Genomic DNA, 22892 nt, shown 5'->3' on the forward strand with positions numbered 1-22892 from the left:
CCCGCTGGACTTTCTCTCCGCCCACCTGCAACGTCATGTAGGGCAATGGGGGGGGATAAAGCGCGAGCGCAACACCGGAGGCGCCATGTGCCGAAGGAGCGTGACAAAGGGGCAGGAGCAGGATTTTCGTGGTTACGCGCATAATATACGCTCGTAACCCTTTTAAAATTCGCCCCAATATTCCTACATCTTTAAAGAGCGCAGTAGGGAAACCAATACTTACAAACAAAATTTAGATCACAATAAATTTGAAAATTATAGATCTATTTCAAATCTCCCAGTCATATCCAAAATATTAGTTTAATTTGTATGATATTTTTCTAACAGAACATCTTGAAAAAACTAATATTCTTTATCCTTCACAATTTGGATTCTGAAAAATACTTCAGTACAGAATCATTACTACTTGCTCTCTCTAATACCATGCTCAGGGGCTTTGATAATGGGCAATCATATTTATTAATATTTTTAGATTTATCTGCTGCCTTTCACACAGTTAACCACCATATATTATTAACCAGACTTGCAGAAATTGGTCTTGCTGATATTACTTTAAAATGGTTTATATCTTAATTACAAAACTGTTATTTTTCAAGGTAAAATTAACTCAACATTATCTGAAAATGTGTCTTTAGATTCTGGTGTCCCACAGGGTTCCTCATTATCAGTAACATTATTCAGTATATATATGTTACCATTATGTCATCTGATGGCGGGTGGGGGATTACACACTACATCTATGCTGACGATATTCAATTTCTGATTCCTATTAAAGACTCAATTGAAAACACTTTAAAAACAGTATCTATGTATATCTCTGTTATAAAACAACTCCTAACACTTATGAGATTAGTTTTCAATATACAAAAATCAGAAATCATTTTATTGAACCGAAGATTAACAATTACCGATCTTCCAACTTACAAAATTGATAACCTAGAAACAGAAATTGAATTGGTGTCACATGCCCGTGACTTAGGTATTATAATCAATAGCAATTTAAATTTTAAAAAAAATTACCATGAAAATAAGAGATCGTTATTTTAAACTCTTAACTCTTAAACGTTTAAAACCTCTCTTTACACAAGAAGATTTCTGAACCATTCTTCAATCATTGATTTTTTTCAAATACTGACTACTGCAATTCTTTACTACTTGGGCTTCCTAATAACACTTTACGTCCCTTCCAAATAATGCAGAATGCGGCTGTGAGAGTCCTAACTGGAACTAGAAAATTTGAACACATAACACCTATTTTAATTTCCTTACATTGGCTACATTTCGTACAGATTTTAAAGTACTTTGCCTACTACATCAATCCAGATTTGAAGATAGAAAAGAATGGCTAAACACAGCAATACATTTTTATACTCCTCAGCAAAATTTACGCTCATCAGTCAAAGGTCTACTATTCCATCAATTCGAACTGCACATTTGAGCAAGGTGAGAGCAAGAGCATTTCGATTGCAGGGCCCAAACTATGGAATACCATGCCACCTGAATTACGATTACAGGCAAACTTTAATAGCTTCAAGAAGGATTTAAAAACATGGCTTTTTACAAAGGCTTATCAGGATGCAGGAAAATAACTTTTAGGCAATGGGGGATTTTAATTGTGTTTATTTTATTTCTTTAATTTCCTTATACTTTGAGTGATACTGTATTATTATTATGATTTTATTGTTTCTGATTAGTTTTCATTAGTTTCATAATTTCTTTTAATTATTTTACTATAGTTTATTACCTCATATATTTTTATAGATTTAAATGTAATTAGGATTTTCTTTTATGATATTATGTTTTATTTCTGTAAACCGTTGTGATGGACTATCGAATGACAGTATATAAAACTTGTAAGTAAATAAATAAATAGATGTATGATATTTTCTTTGATTGTAACACACTTTAATGTCTTTGGATTAAAGACCTGATGTCAAATGTAAATAACTAAACGAGCAGGCCCAATCTTCACTTCTCTCTGTAGATTCACCAAACCCACACAAAAATGCAATTGCCTTTCTATTCCATGTTTGTAATGTGCAGGCATCAGTAAACAGCAGCATAGATTGCAGAGGAGGTCTGTGTAAATGATTGAAAATTGGCCAGCCCTTAAGTACAAGGTTGACCATCTGTGTACTCTTAGGGGGTAAGATGTAGGCAGTCCTGAAGTGTGTGTAGGTCAGGGGAGGGAAATAACATGCATGGTTTACATTTTCCAATCTCAGTGCATTATTTCACCTGCAGATAAAGCAGCCCGATTTTCTGCAGGGACACGTTCCTGGGACAGGTTTTGAAGAAAAAGTTGCTCATACTTCCTCTTTGTCAACTGGTGCAAAGCCCACAGATAAAGGCACCCCTGGACATTGCAACTATTGTCCCAGTAATATCTTCAGCATTTCTGCAGCAGGAACAAATAAAACACTGTTTGCATCCCTGGTCAACGCTGAAAAGAGGTAGACGGCCAAACGGTTGAGAAGAGAGTTAAGGAAGGCTTTGATCTGCAACAACTGAGTCTGTTGTCTTCTGTCTTGCAATGCAACACTGGAGAAAGAAAACCAGAAATTAATTTCCTCCTGTGCTGTGCAAAATACAGAGAGATCCGAGCTGCATATTTCCCACAGCTGACATAGAGAATCCAGGACATCCCACAGACGAATGAACAAGAAAGCCTCTATAATCCTGGAGAAAAGAGGAGAAGCAAAATCTGTGGGATCCTGCCACCAGGCCAGAAATGAAACCTGATCAGGGACAATAAAGGACCACCCCCAGAACCTGAAGCATGTCCTTGATATTGTACATCCTGTAATCGGTAACGTTGCTTGATTTTATTGCGATGTCATTGTTTCTTCTCCTTTTATTTTAATCATTTTGTATGTTACTTGGGCAACATGTAAAAGTGTCCTGCTAATCAAGATATCTGAATCTTTCTTGTTTCTTTTTCTTTCTTTTTTTTTATTTTAAATCTTTCTTATTTTCTGTTTCTGCTTCTGACTGGCTGCCTGTGTGAAAGTGCTTGTTCTGCACTGATCTTTGTCTGTCCCTCTCTGATCTATGTTTGTAGCAGAGTTTTAGATTTTACTTGGATCAGGATAGAATGTCCAAGTGCCTGTTAACTGGGTGTGATGAGGCATGCTAAGAGGGTGAGTGGGTAGAGCATGGTTAGGAGGAGGAGTGGGAAAAAGGAGCAGGGACAGCAATGAGAGAATGAACAGAGGAGGAGGAGGCTTGTAAATGGAAGGGCAGGGAGGAGGAAGAGAAAGAGGAGGGAGGAGGCACAAGAAGAGCTGGGAGAATATTAGTGATAGGGAGTGAGAGGAGCAGACAGGGAAGGAGAAAGCTCCACCCACCTGACCCCAAAGCATGAAATGGCACAACATGCTATAGACCAACTTGAACCCACTGCCTCTAAGAAACCAAAGTGCAGGCTACACTTCATGAATGGAGAACCTGAGATCTTGTGTTGCAAACGTGAGTTTGGCCTCTAGTTGACCAGAATACTGGCACACTAGCAGAGCATCAGTGGGAGAAATCCATGCACTATTTAGCTGGTGGGATCCGAGGAGCATCTGATCTCCCTGTTGGGGCTTGTGGACTTTGAAACCACCACAGATGTGCCTTAGGAAACAGCAAGTAAGACTTGTACAAATCTCTGACAAGTGGCAACTCATTCTAGAGGAAGCCTCCCACCCATTGAGAGAAAGGAGTCTCAGCCTTTGGGGTGAGAGGGTGTGCAAAACAAGGCTGAGAGAAGTAGATAAGAGAAGGTGGACGGGGCCAATGGGTGTTGTAGGGGAGGGGGATGTGAGGGGGCTTTAACTGCACACTGTTCTGGAGAACACCAGTATGAATCACTTATTGTAGTGAGAATCTAATTCCTATGTTCCAGTCACGTACCAGTTCATTCTCTTGCTTGTACAGATTCGAGTGATCAGGAGGCCACTGGATCAGATCGTCTTGCCAGTACAATAATACATATCTGCAGCCACTGGTTCTATTCCTCCAGATATATGTGGGTGACAGGATGAGACATGAGCTACACCCATAGTGCTAGAACAGCTTTTCAGGGAGAGGAGGTGATTCTGGCAGGGCAGCCTGCAATAGAGCAGCAGTAGCAGGCTCAATCAATGGAAATAAGCACCACAGCAAAGAGTCCGTTCAGCCCAAGCTTTTGTCTGCCAACCCTTTTCAGAGAAAGCCAGACTGCTAACTGTACCCCACTGGCAAACTACCTTGTAGCCTGGGACAGCAGAGAAAGGACCAAATGGTTCAGGTGTGCTTCAGGACATAAGAATATGCCATACTGGGTCAGACCAAGGGTCCATCAAGCCCAGCATCCTGTTTCCAACTGTGGCCAATCCAGGCCATAAGAACCTGGCAAGTACCCAAAAACTAAGTCTATTCCATGTTACCATTGCTAGTATAGCAGTGGCTATTTTCTAAGTCAACTTAGTTAATAGCAGGTAATGGACTTCTCCTCCAAGAACTTATCCAATCCTTTTTTAAACACAACTATACTAACTGCACTAACCACATTCTCTGGCAACAAATTCCAGAGTTTAATTGTGCGTGGAGTGAAAAAGAACTTTCTCCGATTAGTTTTAAATGTGCCACACGCTCACTTCATGGAGTGCCCCCTAGTCTTTCTATTATCCGAAAGAGTAAATAACCGATTCACATCTACCCATTCTAGACCTCTCATGATTTTAAACACCTCTATCATATCTCCCCTCAGCCATCTCTTCTCCACACCGACCCGACCGCCAACCAAACACCATTCTCACCAATTAAGTTAGAGATCTTGGTATCACCCTTGACTCGGAACTCAACATGAAAAAACACATCAACCTAACAATCAAAGAGGGTTATTACAAACTCCAAGTCCTCAAAAAACTCAAACCACTACTATTCTACCATGATTACCGCATAGTACTACAATCCCTCATACTCTCCAAGCTGGACTACTGCAACTCCCTCCTCCTTGGACTACCTGCCTCCACCACCAAACCTCTCCAGCTGCTACAAAATGCAGCAGCCAGATCTCTCACAAACACCAACCGTTCATCACACATCACCCCCATTCTAAAAGAACTCCACTGGCTCCCCATAATGCACAGGTCACAATACGAAATCCTCACCCTCCTGCACAAAACCATCAACAACTGAAAAATCAAATGGTCTAAAGACCTTCCCCAACTCCACGATTACCAGAGAAACCTGCAGTCCCAAAACACAGGCCTGCTTGCCATCCCCCACACAAAACTAGCGTACCTTACCGCCACCAGACAATGTACCTTCTCAGTAGCTGGCCCCACCCTCTGGAACAAGCTACCCTCCCAACTCAGACTGGAACCCTCCACCCAATCATTCAAAAAACAATTGAAAACATGGCTATTCCATAAAGCCTACCAACACACAGACTAATCCCCCTTCACCCCACCCCCTCTCTTCTGCGTTCTATGTCATCCTCCCTGCCCCCTTGCCCTTCCCCCTCCAATGTCTCCATATATCATTATTAAGACATCTTAATCTCAAGTTAAAATTGGTTACATGCTATATTGTATCTGTTATGAGGCACCTTAGCCCAGTTCTAAAATTGAATTTTCAATATCCAATCCTTAATGTTTAATATTATATATGTTTAATGTTCACCCATTAAGATTTAATGTTACAATGTATAAATAGTAATACACCCCTGTCATACTATTCCAACTGTTATAATGTGAACCGATGTGATGTACTCCAACGAATGTCGGTATATAAAAGCAAATAAATAAATAAAATAAAAAAGGACCAACTTCTCTATCACAATGACATCCAGTACCTGGGTAAGGGTGCAAAAAACAGCAAAACAAGCTTCCTGAATCACGGCATCTCTGGAGAGAGGTAAACCACCCTCAATAACAGCAGGTCATTGAAGCTCTTAGACTGCAAACACCTCTGTTCTGCCCATAGCTGGCACCAACGCACCCTGCCAAACCCAGCGCCAACTTAGCTGACAATCAAGTTGGAAAGGCTACAAGGATATGGGTGGGAAGAAGCCTCCTATGGTCACACCATAAAAAATCAGCCCATCGTCTGCAGCCTGGGGCCACTTACCTAACGATGAGGACTGAAGGTCATAGCTGTGGTTTGTTCTGGTTTTGGTGCTCAGCCAGGCCACTTCTTCCCTTTCTGTCTCTTCTATGAAGCTTTCTCCTTAAAAAAAAAAAGAAGTGTTTTGTTATTATCAGTGTTTTCCTGCATATCATGGCCTCTAATTTGTGTAACTTTTTCTGGCCTTCTGCTAGAAGGATTTGTTTGCTTACGATGTCCAATGTTTGTTGTTCTTTTGTGTGTGTGGATATCTGAGGCCTTTCCCAGCTCTCAAGTTCAACTCGGTCATTCTTACCGGCTCCCCATGTGGGCTCCTCTGCCCAGCTGCAAGGACACTCTCAGCCTGATGTCACATTTTTCCTCTTCCCCCTGGCAGTGCTGCTGTCTTTCTTTGTCTCCTGGGCCAATTTTCCTCCAAAATCCAGAAGACTTCCATGTGACAAAAAATCAGCTGGCAAGAAACATCCTCCCTTTTGTAGATGCACAGATCTTGTTTACCATGGCCAGTGGAATAGGGAAAAGTGACTTCCTGGTAACGTGAGCTCATGGAGGTGGAGCAAACATGGCCATTCAGACAGCAACATTATTGTGTGCTTTAATGATCACTGTGTAATGTGTTTTTCTGTACATTGCCTCATATTGGATGGCTGTATATTCTTTTCACACACACGCCCGTGAAATAAAACTTTTATAGCCAAAAGTGCTGCACAGGCCCTAAGTGATTCCTGCCTTTTTTTTAGTGAATATACTTCCCAGTATCCCAAATCCAGCTCACCCAGTGGGAAGAATCCGTGACACACACTCAGCTAAATTCTGTGTTAGCATTTCATTCCAAATGTCACATACCCACATAATTCCAGACTCCTGTTCATATTCATAATGCATTATATGCTGATGTTTTTGATGGTACTTATGTGCAATTCTGCTCTGTCCTTATGGTTATCACACAATCAGTTCATAGATAGAGTAACTTCTATTTCACAATGAGCTAGAAATACCCATTGTCACGTTAAATGTATAATTTCACAATATAAAGAGTTTTCTTTCTACAAACTTAGCATTTAGGACAAATGTAAAACAGATGTGATTCTCCTGAGAATAAGAAGCTTTCTATGAACTTTTGAGAGGATCCCAGACTGTAAAAGACAGGAAACTGGACACCTCACCCATCCAGTCCACCACAAGAGATCTCTGGAGATTTCACCCATCCTTTCCATCGCAAAGGATCCCTGGAGGCTGCACCCATCCACTCCACCACAAGGCATCTCTGGAGACTTCACCCATCCACTCCACCACAAGAGATCTCTGGAGATTTCACCCATCCACTCCACCACAAGAGATCTCTGGAGATTTCACCCATACACTCCACTACAAGAGATCTCTGGAGACTTCACCCATCCACTCCACCACAAGAGATCTCTGGAGACTTCACCCATCCACTCCACCGTAAGAGATCTCTGGAGATTTCACCCATCCACTCCACCACAAGAGATCTCTGGAGACTTCACCCATCCACTCCACCACAAGAGATCTCTGGAGATTTCACCCATCCTTTCCATCGCAAAGGATCCCTGGAGGCTGCACCCATCCACTCCACCACAAGGCATCTCTGGAGACTTCACCCATCCATTCTACTACATGGCATTTCTGGAGACTTCACCCATACACTCCACTACAAGAGATCTATAGAGACTTCACCCATCCACTCCACTACAAGAGATCTCTGGAGACTTCACCCATCCACTCCACTACAAGGCATCTCTGGAGATTTCACCCATCCCTTCCATCACAAAGGATCCCTGGAGGCTGCACCCATCCATTTCACCACAAGGCATCTCTGGAGACTTCACCCAAACACTCCACTACAAGAGATCTCTGGAGACTTCACCCAAACACTCCACTACAAGAGATCTATAGAGACTTCACCCATCCACTCCACTACAAGAGATCTCTGGAGACTTCACCCAAACACTCCACTACAAGAGATCTCTGGAGACTTCACCCAAACACTCCACTACAAGAGATCTATAGAGACTTCACCCATCCACTCCACCACAAGAGATCTCTGGAGATTTCACCCATCCACTCCACCACAAGAGATCTCTGGAGATTTCACCCATACACTCCACTACAAGAGATCTCTGGAGACTTCACCCATCCACTCCACCACAAGAGATCTCTGGAGACTTCACCCATCCACTCCACCGTAAGAGATCTCTGGAGATTTCACCCATCCACTCCACCACAAGAGATCTCTGGAGACTTCACCCATCCACTCCACCACAAGAGATCTCTGGAGATTTCACCCATCCTTTCCATCGCAAAGGATCCCTGGAGGCTGCACCCATCCACTCCACCACAAGGCATCTCTGGAGACTTCACCCATCCACTCTACTACATGGCATTTCTGGAGACTTCACCCATACACTCCACTACAAGAGATCTATAGAGACTTCACCCATCCACTCCACTACAAGAGATCTCTGGAGACTTCACCCATCCACTCCACTACAAGGCATCTCTGGAGATTTCACCCATCCCTTCCATCGCAAAGGATCCCTGGAGGCTGCACCATCCACTCCACTACAAGGCATCTCTGGAGATTTCACCCATCCCTTCCATCACAAAGGATCCCTGGAGGCTGCACCCATCCATTTCACCACAAGGCATCTCTGGAGACTTCACCCATCCACTCCACTACAAGAGATCTCTGGAGACTTCACCCAAACACTCCACTACAAGAGATCTCTGGAGACTTCACCCAAACACTCCACTACAAGAGATCTATAGAGACTTCACCCATCCACTCCACTACAAGAGATCTCTGGAGACTTCACCCAAACACTCCACTACAAGAGATCTATAGAGACTTCACCCAAACACTCCACTACAAGAGATCTATAGAGACTTCACCCATCCACTCCACTACAAGAGATCTCTGGAGACTTCACCCAAACACTCCACTACAAGAGATCTCTGGAGACTTCACCCAAACACTCCACTACAAGAGATCTATAGAGATTTCACCCATCCACTCCACTACAAGAGATCTCTGGAGACTTCACCCAAACACTCCACTAGAAGAGATCTATAGAGACTTCACCCATCCACTCCACTACAAGAGATCTCTGGAGATTTCACCCATCCCTTCCATCGCAAAGGATCCCTGGAGGCTTCACCCATCCACTCCACTACAAGGCATCTCTGGAGACTTCACCCATACACTCCACTACAAGAGATCTCTGGAGACTTCACCCAAACACTCCACTACAAGAGATCTATAGAGACTTCACCCATCCACTCCACTACAAGAGATCTCTGGAGATTTCACCCATCCCTTCCATCGCAAAGGATCCCTGGAGGCTTCACCCATCCACTCCACTACAAGAGATCTCTGGAGACTTCACCCATACACTCCACTACAAGAGATCTCTGGAGATTTTACCCATCCCTTCCATCGCAAAGGATCCCTGAGGCCCCCATACATTTTAGCATGTGCTGTTGTCAGCATCAAACCCAAGTTTATAAAATATTTCTAATTTTAAAGCATCACAGGAAATTAAATTTCCTTATTAATTTCTTTGGCATCCTCCCCAGAGGCCCTCTGCTTACCATGAGCTTTGCTAGGAGATAGTGCAGCGGGCGACTGCTGCAGGCCTACTGGATTTTGAGGGGTTAAGGGGGCACTGGTACTGGGCTGCTGTCCACTGTATGTATCCATAGCCAGTTTGTGACGAAATGCCTCTTCTTTCCTGCGATTGGCAAACCAGTTGTACACTCGCACCTCTGTGACGAGGTTAGATCCAAGGCCCTGAGCCTGGGAGGGTGACACACCTCTCTGAAGGCACTCAGCTCTGTAAGTGTCAATCACATAGACAATGATAAATTTCCATTTCTTGAGAGAACAAGAGCTGAGACCCAGCATTGTTATTACAGAAGATGAAACAATGTCATCACAACAAAAGCAGGGACTTGGCACTTTAATTACAGCAGAATCTGAGACCAAGTTCTCCATTAAAATAAGAGCAATGACCCAGCACTTTCATTACAGTCAGAGAGAAGATCCAGAACTTGCATTACACTTTCCCAGAAATGTGACATCAGAAAAAGACCATACAACCTATCTAGTCTGCCCATCCACACCAATGAATTCAGCTTTCAAACCCTAGGTGTCAAACTCCATAACTCTATACCTTTCTGTATTAGTCACACTCCATCCCTACACATCCTCCTGCACTCTTCACATTCTCTCACCATACTCTCCTGCACTGGTCACACACCAGCCCCGCACACCCTCCTGCATCTGTCACACTATGCCCATTATCATGCATTGGTTACCCTCCATCCCTACACCTCCTCCTGCACCTTTCCTACTCCTTCCCATCACACCCTCCTGTATCTGTCACCCTTTTGCACCTGTTACATTCCACACAAACATCATCCTGCACTGGTTACCCCCCTGCCTGTGTTACACTTCACCCAACACCCTCTTCTTGTACCTATAACACTCAAATTCCCCACTCTCCCTCCTGCACCCATCACACTCCACCCCCCTCCTGCACCTGTCACACTATGCCCCACCATTATCATGCACTGGTTACACTCCATCCCTACACCTCCTCCTGCACCTTTCCTACTCCTTCCCATCACACCCTCCTGTATCTGTCACCCTTTTGCACCTGTTACATTCCACCAAGCATCATCCTGCACTGGTTACCCCCCTGCCTGTGTTACACTTCACCCCCACACCCTCTTCTTGTACCTATCACACTCAAACTTCCCACTCTCCCTCCTGCACCCATCACACTCCACCCCCCCCCACCCCCCCCACCCTTCTGTACCTGTTACACTCCTCCACCAGAGCTTCCCTCTCCTCCTTGCTGGGGTTCTTTTGTCTCTCATAGGCATGGAATAGGATCTGCTGTGAGGCCGGACCCCACTTAAATCGGTTTCTTCTTGCCTTTTTGGTGGGCACTTCATCCCCGTTTGGCTCCTCTGCTAGGATTCCCTGCCCAGCATGGGTGAATTCTGTCAGAAATATCCACCAGATGGAACACAGATCAAGGAACATTCATCTGTCACCTTAATCCTGACACTAAGATCTTTAAGGCTCCCTCTGATATCCTTACGACCCCTGTACCTCCCTGTCATTACAGAGGCTGCAGCCTTCTGTGTTCTTTGGCATGGCCCCTGCAGCTCTTTCTCCTGCCTCTTCTGTGGTACAGCCCTTGCCTGTCTACCTCCTGTAGCAGAGCCCTGTACCTTTCTCCTGTCACTATGGCCCCCATGTCCTCCTTGGCCATAGTCGTACTCACGCTGGGCGATCTCTCGCTGCTTGCCGACGTACCAGGCGTACAGTGCTGCCCGCTTCTGTGTCTTCATTGGGGTGCCCTTGTTGAGGTGCTGGGACAGGTGTGACTGGTTCAGGCCCGTCGTATCCACAACCTCTCGCTGTGGTATGTTGTGTTGCAGCAGGTAAGATTTTACCATTTTTGCCACTCGCCATGGATCCTCCCTGCAACACAGTGAAGTCAGTGACTACTGGTGATGGGCCTGCTAGGAAGGGGACAGAGAATGGTCCCTGCAGAGGTGACAGTCAGTGCCCTGTGGCGGTATGATAATAATCTGGGCTCTGTGGGGCAAACGTATCCAGTACCTGGTGAGAGAAAAAGCCCCCGCCCTATGAAGGAAAGAGGGTCCTTATGCTATGGAGAGGAGAGAGGCCAGTCTCTGAGGAGTGCACACCTATGATTTCCGCCCCTCCCCCCACACACACACAAAAACAATTAAGCAGTCCTCTCCCCCCAAAAAAGTTATGCTGACTCACCAGTACTAGGTAGTACCCCCATACATCTTTTCCTCTATACTAGAAAGATGAGAGCGTATCCTTCACTTTCTCCCCTTATCATGATCTGACGGGTGCCACGCTCTTGAGAAGCCAAGCCCCTTTACTCTGTTCCAGAGATATTTGTCTCTGAAGGGTACCAGGCACATAGGAAGTCATGCCCCTGGTCACCTTCCCTCTTACCCTGTATCAGAAGTATCTGAATGGTGCCAGGCACTTGAGATACCGAGCTTCCTGTCACCTTCCCTCTTACCCTGTATCAGAAGTATCTGAAGGGCACCAGGTGCATGGGAAGCCGAGCCCCCTGTCACCTTCCCCCTTACCCTGTGTCAGAGGTATCTGAAGGGCACCAGGTGCATGGGAAACCGAGCCCCTGTCACCTTCCCCCTTACCCTGTGTCAGAGGTATCTGAAGGGCACCAGGTGCATGGGAAACCGAGCCCCTGTCACCTTCCCCCTTACCCTGTGTCAGAGGTATCTGAAGGGTGCCAGGCCCCTGGAAAGCTGAGCCTCCTGTCACCTTCCCCCTTACCCTGTGTCAGAGGTATCTGAAGGGTGCCAGGCCCCTGGGAAGCCGAGCCTCCTGTCACCTTCCCCCTTACCCTGTGTCAGAGGTATCTGAAGGGTGCCAGGCCCCTGGGAAGCCGAGTCCCTTGTTATCCTCCCCCTTACCCTGTTTCAGAGGTATCTGAAGGGTGCCAGGCCCCTGGAAAGCTGAGCCCCCTGTCACCTTCCCCCTTACCCTGTGTCAGAGGTATCTGAAGGGTGCCAGACCCCTGGGAAGCCGAGCCCCCTGTCACCTTCCCCCTTACCCTGTTTCACAGGTATCTGAAGGGTGCCAGGCCCCTGGGAAGCCGAGCCCCCTGTCACCTTCCCCCTTACCCTGTTTCACAGGTATCTGAAGGGTGCCAGGCCCCTGGGAAGCCGAGCCTCCTGTCACCTTCCCCCTTACCCTGTGTCAGAGGTATCTGAAGGGTGCCAGGCCCCTGGGAAGCCGAGCCCCCTGTCACCTTCCCCCTTACCCTGTTTCACAGGTATCTGAAGGGTGCCAGGCCCCTGGGAAGCCGAGCCTCCTGTCACCTTCCCCCTTACCCTGTGTCAGAGGTATCTGAAGGGTGCCAGGCCCCTGGGAAGCCGAGCCCCCTGTCACCTTCCCCCTTACCCTGTTTCACAGGTATCTGAAGGGTGCCAGGCCCCTGGGAAGCCGAGCCTCCTGTCACCTTCCCCCTTACCCTGTGTCAGAGGTATCTGAAGGGTGCCAGGCCCCTGGGAAGCCGAGTCCCTTGTTATCCTCCCCCTTACCCTGTTTCACAGGTATCTGAAGGGTGCCAGGCCCCTGGGAAGCCGAGCCTCCTGTCACCTTCCCCCTTACCCTGTGTCAGAGGTATCTGAAGGGTGCCAGGCCCCTGGGAAGCCGAGCCCCCTGTCACCTTCCCCCTTACACTGTTTCACAGGTATCTGAAGGGTGCCAGGCCCCTGGGAAGCCGAGCCTCCTGTCACCTTCCCCCTTACCCTGTTTCACAGGTATCTGAAGGGTGCCAGGCCCCTGGGAAGCCGAGCCCCCTGTCACCTTCCCCCTTACCCTGTGTCAGAGGTATCTGAAGGGTGCCAGGCCCCTGGGAAGCTGAGCCCCCTGTCACCTTCCCCCTTACCCTGTGTCAGAGGTATCTGAAGGGTGCCAGGCCCCTGGGAAGCCGAGTCCCTTGTTATCCTCCCCCTTACCCTGTTTCACAGGTATCTGAAGGGTGCCAGGCCCCTGGGAAGCCGAGCCTCCTGTCACCTTCCCCCTTACCCTGTGTCAGAGGTATCTGAAGGGTGCCAGGCCCCTGGGAAGCTGAGCCCCCTGTCACCTTCCCCCTTACCCTGTGTCAGAGGTATCTGAAGGGTGCCAGACCCCTGGGAAGCCGAGTCCCTTGTTATCCTCCCCCTTACCCTGTGTCAGAGGTATCTGAAGGGTGCCAGGCCCCTGGGAAGCCGAGCCCCCTGTCACCTTCCCCCTTACCCTGTGTCAGAGGTATCTGAAGGGTGCCAGGCCCCTGGGAAGCTGAGCCCCCTGTCACCTTCCCCCTTACCCTGTTTCACAGGTATCTGAAGGGTGCCAGGCCCCTGGGAAGCCGAGCCCCCTGTCACCTTCCCCCTTACCCTGTTTCAGAGGTATCTGAAGGGTGCCAGGCCCCTGGGAAGCCGAGCCCCCTGTCACCTTCCCCCTTACCCTGTTTCACAGGTATCTGAAGGGTGCCAGGCCCCTGGGAAGCCGAGCCCCCTGTCACCTTCCCCCTTACCCTGTTTCACAGGTATCTGAAGGGTGCCAGGCCCCTGGGAAGCCGAGCCCCCTGTCACCTTCCCCCTTACACTGTTTCACAGGTATCTGAAGGGTGCCAGGCCCCTGGGAAGCCGAGCCCCCTGTCACCTTCCCCCTTACCCTGTTTCACAGGTATCTGAAGGGTGCCAGGCCCCTGGGAAGCCGAGCCCCCTGTCACCTTCCCCCTTACCCTGTTTCACAGGTATCTGAAGGGTGCCAGGCCCCTGGGAAGCCGAGCCCCCTGTCACCTTCCCCCTTACCCTGTTTCACAGGTATCTGAAGGGTGCCAGGCCCCTGGGAAGCCGAGCCCCCTGTCACCTTCCCCCTTACCCTGTTTCACAGGTATCTGAAGGGTGCCAGGCCCCTGGGAAGCCGAGCCCCCTGTCACCTTCCCCCTTACCCTGTTTCACAGGTATCTGAAGGGTGCCAGGCCCCTGGGAAGCCGAGCCTCCTGTCACCTTCCCCCTTACACTGTTTCAGAGGTATCTGAAGGGTGCCAGGCCCCTGGGAAGCCGAGCCCCCTGTCACCTTCCCCCTTACCCTGTATCAGAGGTATCTGAAGGGTGCCAGGCCCCTGGGAAGCCGAGCCCCCTGTCACCTTCCCCCTTACACTGTTTCACAGGTATCTGAAGGGTGCCAGGCCCCTGGGAAGCCGAGCCTCCTGTCACCTTCCCCCTTACACTGTTTCACAGGTATCTGAAGGGTGCCAGGCCCCTGGGAAGCCGAGCCCCCTGTCACCTTCCCCCTTACACTGTTTCAGAGGTATCTGAAGGGTGCCAGGCCCCTGGGAAGCCGAGCCCCCTGTCACCTTCCCCCTTACCCTGTTTCAGAGGTATCTGAAGGGTGCCAGGCCCCTGGGAAGCCGAGCCCCCTGTCACCTTCCCCCTTACCCTGTTTCACAGGTATCTGAAGGGTGCCAGGCCCCTGGGAAGCCGAGCCCCCTGTCACCTTCCCCCTTACCCTGTTTCACAGGTATCTGAAGGGTGCCAGGCCCCTGGGAAGCCGAGCCCCCTGTCACCTTCCCCCTTGCTCTGTATCAGAGGTATCTGAAGGGTGCCAGGCCCCTGGGAAGCCGAGCCCCCTGTCACCTTCCCCCTTACACTGTTTCAAAGGTATCTGAAGGGTGCCAGGCTCTTGGGAAGCCGAGCCCCCTGTCACCTTCCCCCTTGCTCTGTATCAGAGGTATCTGAAGGGTACCAGGCCCCTGGGAAGCCGAGCCTCCTGTCACCTTCCCCCTTGCTCTGTATCAGAGGTATCCGAAGGGTGCCAGGCTCTTGGCAATCCAAGCCCCTTGTTATCCTCCCCCTTACCCGACTATAGCTATCTCTATTCTTTGTTTGTTTTTGGGAGTTGGCAGGAGCGCTACAGATAAGGGACCCATTTAAGAACAAAGTCCACACTTGCATTATGAAAGCAAACATCTCCAGCTGTTTCCTTTCTATTGCCTCTCATAAAAAGCAAAGCTCATGCAGTCCAAAGAAAGGGGTTTCATTTAAACATCCACCATGAAGACCAACAAAAGAAGATTCTCTGAAATAACAGGCTTATTTTGCAGCTTTTTTTGTTTTATTCTTTCCTTTCTCTTCTTCTATTTTATTTTTATATTTTTTTTATTTATTTCAAGTTTTGTTTTACTACTATTGCACTCGCTGTATTTTTAAAATAATTTTCTATGAGCTTCCCTGTTTTACTACTTATTGTTCCTTACGTGTATCAGTGTGATGCTTCTGAGATTCTGACAAAAATCCTCTCCAGCTTGTCTGTGCTATGTTCACACTTTTCCTGTATCTGTTTTACAGCTGCATGGTCTCTAATGACGATTTGCTTTTCAATTGTTTTGGGGCAAGTGATGTGGAGGTGAAGTCCAGTGTGGGTGGACAGGGGTAGATGTGATAGGAGCAGTGTGGGTGTGCTGGGGGTGAGCATGGTAGGTGCAGTATGGGTGTGCACGGGTGGGTGTGGTAGGTGCAGTGTGGGTATGCAGGGGTGGATATGTTAGTGAGAAGCAGTGTGGGTGTGCTGGGTTGGATGGGATGGTAGTAAGGTGCAGTGTGGATGTGCTGTGGTGGGTATTGTGGTAGTGAGGTGCAGTATGGGTGTGCTGGGATGGGTGAGTAGGTGTAGTGTGGGTGTGCTGGGGTGGGTGAGTGTAGTATTTAGGTGCAGTGTAGGTGTGCTAGGGTGGGTGTAGTAGTTAGGTGTTGTGTGGGTGAGGTGTAACGTGGGTGTGCTGGGGTGGTTGAATGTAGTATTTAAGTGCAGTGTGGGTGTGAGAGTGGGTGGGTGTAGTAGTTAGGTGTTGTGCGAGTGTGGTAGTGATGTGCCATGTGGGTGTGCTGGGTGGGTGGGTGTAGTAATTAGGAGTTTTGTGGGTGAGGTGCAGTGTGGTTGTGCTGGGGTGGTTGACTGTAGTATTTAGGTGCAGTGTGGATGTGAGAGTGGGTGGGTGTAGTAGTTAGGTGTTGTGTGGGTGAGATGCAGTGTGGGTGTGCTAGGGTGGGTGGTTGTAGTATTTAGGTGCAGAGTGGGTGTGCTGGGGTGGTTGAATGTAGTATTTAGGTGCAGTGTGGGTGTGTTAGGGTGGGTGGGTGTAGTGTTTAGGTGCAGTGTGGGTGTGCTAGGGTGGGTGGGTGTAGTGTTTAGGTGCAGTGTGGGTGTGCTAGGGTGGGTGTAGTAGTTAGGTGTTGTGTGGGTGAGGTGCAGTGTGGGTGTGCTGGGGTAGGTGGTTGTAGTATTTAGGTGCAGAGTGGGTGTGCTGGGATGGATGTGGTAGAGAGGGGCAATGTTCTATTTAACAGGAAGGATTGTTATATTAGTGGGGTCCATTTACATTAGCAGTTGTTACTTTCGGGCCGATACAGTAAAAGTCGCGGAAGAGCGGGCAAACGCCTGCTCTCCAGGCACGCGCACAGGCCACTCTCCTGTGCGCGCGATTCTGTATTCAAATGAGGGCCCGCGGCAAAAAGAGGCGTAAGGGACACTAGCGCGTCCCTAGCGCCTCTTTTTGGACAGGAGCAGCGGCTGTCAGCAGGTTTGACAGCTGACGCTCAATTTTGCAGGCGTTGGTTCTCAAACCCGCTGACAGCCATGGGTTCGGAAACTGGACGCCAGCAAAATTGAGTGTCCGGTTTTCAAGCCGCGGGCCAATTTCAATTTTTTTTTTCTTAACTTTTTTTTGCTTTTGGGACCTCCGACTTAATATCGTCATGATATTAAGTCGGAGGGTGCAGTTTTTACTGCTTTTCTGTGCACTTTCCCGGTGCCTGGAGAAATTAGCGCCTACCTTTGGGTAGGCGCTAATTTCTGAAAGTAAAATGTGCGGCTTGGCTGCACATTTTGCTTTCTGAATTGCACAGGAATACCTAATAGGGCCATCAGCATGCATTTGCATGTTGCGGGCGCTATTAGGTTTGGGGGGGGGGGGTTGGACCCGTGTTTTCGACGCGCTATTACTCCTTACTGAATAAGGGGTAAAGCTAGCGTGTCCAATCGCGGGTTAACAGTGCGCTCCGTCGGAGCTTACTGTACTGTATCGGCCTGATTGTTAGACAATTACTTTGTCAGTTGGAACAAACTCATTAGTTCCCCCTTTACAATTGTGGTGACTTTGTAACAAAGCTGAGGCAGAATGTGATATGAACAGTTATGAAGAGGAATCAGGAGGATGTAAAACTCCTGAAAAGCTCACTTATAAACCTGATGAACAGGATTCAATCCTCCCTGCTCCTGACTCTCTCTTGCCTGCCCGAAAACATCTCCCCTATGATGAGAGGCTACATGGGCTGGGACTCTTCAGCCTGGGAAAGAGACAGCTGAGAGGGGACAGGTTGGAGTTTAGAAAATCATAAGTAGGAGGAACAGGTAAATAAAGGACTTTTATTTACCCTTTCAAATAATACTAAAACCAGGGGACACTCCATGAAAGTAACAACCAGCAGATTCAAAACAGATCATAGAAAGTATTTTGTCACTCAGTGCACTATCAAGCTGTGGAATCTGTCGCCAGAGGATGTGATCAAGGTGATTAGCGTAGCGGGGTTTAAATGAGGTTTGGACAAGTTCTTGGAGGAAAAGTCCATAATACATTATTAGCCAGGTAAAGAAAGTTATTGCTGTCCCTGGGCGTGAGAAAGTGGAATTGGATCTGCTTTATGGGATCTGCCATGTGACATGGACCGGCCACTGTCAGAGACAAGATACTGAACTCCATGGACATTGGTGTTACCCAGCATGGCAGCTCTTATGTTCTTATCTTCACCTTCACACTCTCCTCACCTCCCTGCTCCTGAGTCTCCCTCCCCTGCCCAGCAGGGACTCTTCACACTCTCCTCACCTCCCTGCTCCTGAGTCTCCCTCCCCTGCCCAGCAGGGACTCTTCACACTCTCCTCACCTCCCTGCTCCTGAGTCTCCCTCCCCTGCCCAGCAGGGACTCTTCACACTCTCCTCACCTCCCTGCTCCTGAGTCTCCCTCCCTTGCCCAGCAGGGACTCTTCACACTCTCCTCACCTCCCTGCTCCTGAGTCTCCCTCCCCTGCCCAGCAGGGACTCTTCACACTCTCCTCACCTCCCTGCTCCTGAGTCTCCCTCCCCTGCCCAGCAGGGACCCTTCACACTCTCCTCACCTCCCTGCTCCTGAGTCTCCCTCCCCTGCCCAGCAGGGACTCTTCACACTCTCCTCACCTCCCTGCTCCTGAGTCTCCCTCCCCTGCCCAGCAGGGACTCTTCACACTCTCCTCACCTCCCTGCTCCTGAGTCTCCCTCCCCTGCCCAGCAGGGACTCTTCACACTCTCCTCACCTCCCTGCTCCTGAGTCTCCCTCCCCTGCCCAGCAGGGACTCTTCACACTCTCCTCACCTCCCTGCTCCTGAGTCTCCCTCCCCTGCCCAGCAGGGACTCTTCACACTCTCCTCACCTCCCTGCTCCTGAGTCTCCCTCCCCTGCCCAGCAGGGACTCTTCACACTCTCCTCACCTCCCTGCTCCTGAGTCTCCCTCCCCTGCCCAGCAGGGACTCTTCACACTCTCCTCACCTCCCTGCTCCTGAGTCTCCCTCCCCTGCCCAGCAGGGACTCTTCACACTCTCCTCACCTCCCTGCTCCTGAGTCTCCCTCCCCTGCCCAGCAGGGACTCTTCACACTCTCCTCACCTCCCTGCTCCTGAGTCTCCCTCCCCTGCCCAGCAGGGACTCTTCACACTCTCCTCACCTCCCTGCTCCTGAGTCTCCGTCCCCTGCCCAGCAGGGACTCTTCACACTCTCCTCACCTCCCTGCTCCTGAGTCTCCCTCCCCTGCCCAGCAGGGACTCTTCACACTCTCCTCACCTCCCTGCTCCTGAGTCTCCCTCCCCTGCCCAGCAGGGACTCTTCACACTCTCCTCACCTCCCTGCTCCTGAGTCTCCGTCCCCTGCCCAGCAGGGACTCTTCACACTCTCCTCACCTCCCTGCTCCTGAGTCTCCCTCCCCTGCCCAGCAGGGACTCTTCACACTCTCCTCACCTCCCTGCTCCTGAGTCTCCCTCCCCTGCCCAGCAGGGACTCTTCACACTCTCCTCACCTCCCTGCTCCTGAGTCTCCCTCCCCTGCCCAGCAGGGACCCTTCACACTCTCCTCACCTCCCTGCTCCTGAGTCTCCCTCCCCTGCCCAGCAGGGACTCTTCACACTCTCCTCACCTCCCTGCTCCTGAGTCTCCCTCCCCTGCCCAGCAGGGACTCTTCACACTCTCCTCACCTCCCTGCTCCTGAGTCTCCGTCCCCTGCCCCGCAGGGCCTCTTCACACTCTCCTCACCTCCCTGCTCCTGAGTCTCCCTCCCCTGCCCAGCAGGGACTCTTCACACTCTCCTCACCTCCCTGCTCCTGAGTCTCCCTCCCCTGCCCAGCAGGGACTCTTCACACTCTCCTCACCTCCCTGCTCCTGAGTCTCCCTCCCCTGCCCAGCAGGGACCCTTCACACACTGCTCACCTCTCTACTCTGGACTCTCCCCCTCTCTTGCCCAGCAGGGACTCTTCAGCTCTCCTCACCTCCCTGCCCTAGAGTATCTTTCCCCTCCTCAGCAGGAACTCTCCAGGCTCTCCTCAGTTCCCTGCTCCTGTGTTAGAGGCAAGCTCACCTCCCTTTTGTTACTTGAACAATAAGTAACCCAGGTAGTTAGTTATAAACCCATAGTGAACAAGCGGCTGGTTGATTATTTATAGCAACATCTCAAATTTAAATGAAAAGTAAATATGAAGTAGTTGGTATTAAAGAAACCCTAAGGAGAGTGCTGGAGTCAGAAAGAGACAATGTCAGCGTGCTCCTTCTTCCTCCTCTCTGCCCACCCTCAAATATTTTAGGACCACAGTGCCATGAGAAGACCCAGACACCCCAGGCCAGTCTCGCCACACTATCGATGCATCGGATGATTCTGGACCAAATAAATGGAGACTAAAGGGCTTGAAGGTGAATGAGTAGAAACATGAGGAGCCTCTGTGTCTGTCGAGGGCAGAGGTAAGGTCATCTGTAGAGGGAAAAGACCAGTGGCTATGGAGAGAGAGGTAAGGTCATCTGTGGAGGGAGAAGCCCAGTGGCTGTGGAGAGAGAGGTAAGGTCATCTATGGAGGGAGAAGCCCAGTGGCTGTGGAGAGAGAGGTAAGGTCATCTGTGGAGGGAGAAGCCCAGTGGCTGTGGAGAGAGAGGTAAGGTCATCTGTGGAGGGAGAAGCCCAGTGGCTGTGGAGGGAGAGGTAAGGTCATCTGTGGAGGGAGAAGCCCAGTGGCTGTGGAGGGAGAGGTAAGGTGATCTGTGGAGGGAGAAGCCCAGTGGCTGTGGAGAGAGAGGTAAGGTCATCTGTGGAGGGAGAAGCCCAGTGGCTGTGGAGGGAGAGGTAAGGTCATCTGTGGAGGGAGAAGCCCAGTGGCTGTGGAGGGAGAGGTAAGGTGATCTGTGGAGGGAGAAGCCCAGTGGCTGTGGAGGAAGAGGTAAGGTGATCTGTGGAGGGAGAAGCCCAGTGGCTGTGGAGGGCAGAGGTAAGGTCATCTGTGGAGGGAGAAGCCCAGTGGCTGTGGAGGGAGAGGTAAGGTGATCTGTGGAGGGAGAAGCCCAGTGGCTGTGGAGGGAGAGGTAAGGTCATCTGTGGAGGGAGAAGCCCAGTGGCTGTGGAGAGAGGGGTAAGGTCATCTATGGAGGGAGAAGCCCAGTGGCTGTGGAGGGAGAGGTAAGGCTATAGCTTGAGGAGAAGCTCAGAGACTACAAAGGGTAGACATAAGAGAAGAGAAGAGGATGTATTCTGAGCTTGGAGGGAGGCTATATAGAGTGCAGGAAGAATCTGATAAGTGAGGAGGAGATGAAGTAATTAGGAGAAGAAAATAATACTTTTGTCTTCCTATGGCAAATGTCTTTCCTTCCCCAAGCCTGCGTTTGATAAATCATCAGATATTAATGATCAGAATGCTATTTGACCCATTTCATTTATAAAGCAGGCAGATAAGTAAAAACCAGTCAGACCTGTATCCTGAGTGCTGCCGCAGACGCAGGCAGAGGAGGGAAGAAGGGTACAGGATATTAGGGAGAAGCAGATGCAAGGAGTGAGATGGAAGTGAAAAAAAGAGCAGGAGGAGGAGGGTCCATGGGTGTCCCTTCTTATCCCTTCCCACCCTAGTTTTCCTTCCTTCTGGTTTCTCTGCTTCTCTTTCAGGCATCTGGGCAGTCTTGTGGCTTGGCTGAAGGGGCGTTTTCTGCCCCCTTTGTCCTTTCATGTCGTGCAGTCTCACAGGATGCTCTCTGTGTTCTCTTGGGGATGTGCAGGCTCACCTCAAGGCTTAGCTTTAGGAGTTCCCCAAGCCGGATAGGAGTGATCTTAGGTGCTGCCCTTATACTGAACATCAGCTCTGCATGGGCTAAGTAGGGAGAAAAGAAAAGAGCACGGGGAAATGAGAAGAAGGGGAGGGGAGGAAGGTGTCCTTACTGTAAGAGTCTCTCCACCACTGCCTTCTGATGAGCAGCTTCCTCGGGGTTCAGGCTTTCTAACTCCTTCATGATAGGGGGAGTGTAATCCTCCCCATCCTCCGAGGACTCATCTCCTGACATCCTGGGCTCTTCCATGCCATTTGACAAATCAGGGAGCTGGCTGCAAGGTCTCCCTCGCTCCGGCTGGCTCTCCCCAGAGTAGGCATAGTGATCCACCTCGTGCAGAGCTTTAATCAGGGACTCTCGGCTCAGCCCGGATCCAAGCAGTGCCCTGACGAGCTCCTGCTGAAGGCAGCTCAGTCTAGAGTTCATGGTGTCCAACACTCTCCAGGCAGCAGGGCTCCTTGCTGCCAGAATCCAAATAATAATGGATCCACTTTCTTCTCCTCCCCCAAACAGTGACCAGCTCTCGACCCCCACAGCTCTTCTGAGAGGTGCTGATAAAGGGACCCTTGGCTGTCTGTTCTCCAAGGTTCATATTTATCCGTGTGCCTAGCAAGTTACTGAACTTTGGACTTAACCACAGGGAGCTCTGCGCAAAGTGCAGTGAGGGAGGGAGGGAGAGACAGCGAAGGCAGGAGAGAAAGGCAGCACGAGGGAGAGAGGAATGACAGAGAGAGAGAGAGAGAGAGAGGTACAGGGACAGAGAGCAGCAGAGAGAGTGGGAGAAAAGGAACCGGCGGAGAGGCAGAAGGAAAAATAAGAGCAGGAAA

At 49.6% G+C, this 22892-nt stretch overlaps 1 protein-coding gene and 1 long non-coding RNA gene across 2 annotated transcripts in view; both read right to left on the reverse strand.

Annotated features, from left to right (window-relative positions):
- HNF1A (HNF1 homeobox A) overlaps positions 1-22681 on the reverse strand; it is a 29987-nt gene extending 7306 nt beyond the window's left edge. The window contains exons 1-4 of the mRNA XM_029619566.1: positions 22178-22681; positions 11409-11608; positions 10935-11121; positions 9706-9947 (exon numbers count right to left, since the gene is read on the reverse strand). Coding sequence (XP_029475426.1) covers positions 9706-9947; positions 10935-11121; positions 11409-11608; positions 22178-22491 — 943 coding nt within the window. The 5' untranslated portion in view covers positions 22492-22681. The remainder of the gene's footprint in view (positions 1-9705; positions 9948-10934; positions 11122-11408; positions 11609-22177) is intronic.
- On the reverse strand, positions 1752-7724 carry LOC115100752. Its single transcript, XR_003859183.1, has 3 exons — positions 6389-7724; positions 6097-6195; positions 1752-2541 (listed from the first exon to the last, which is right to left on the reverse strand). It is a non-coding gene; the product is annotated as an uncharacterized LOC115100752 (long non-coding RNA).
- Positions 22682-22892: the final 211 nt, after the last annotated feature.

This window comes from Rhinatrema bivittatum, chromosome 11 (genome assembly GCF_901001135.1).
Source record: "Rhinatrema bivittatum chromosome 11, aRhiBiv1.1, whole genome shotgun sequence".
Classification (NCBI taxonomy): Eukaryota; Metazoa; Chordata; class Amphibia; order Gymnophiona; family Rhinatrematidae; genus Rhinatrema; species Rhinatrema bivittatum.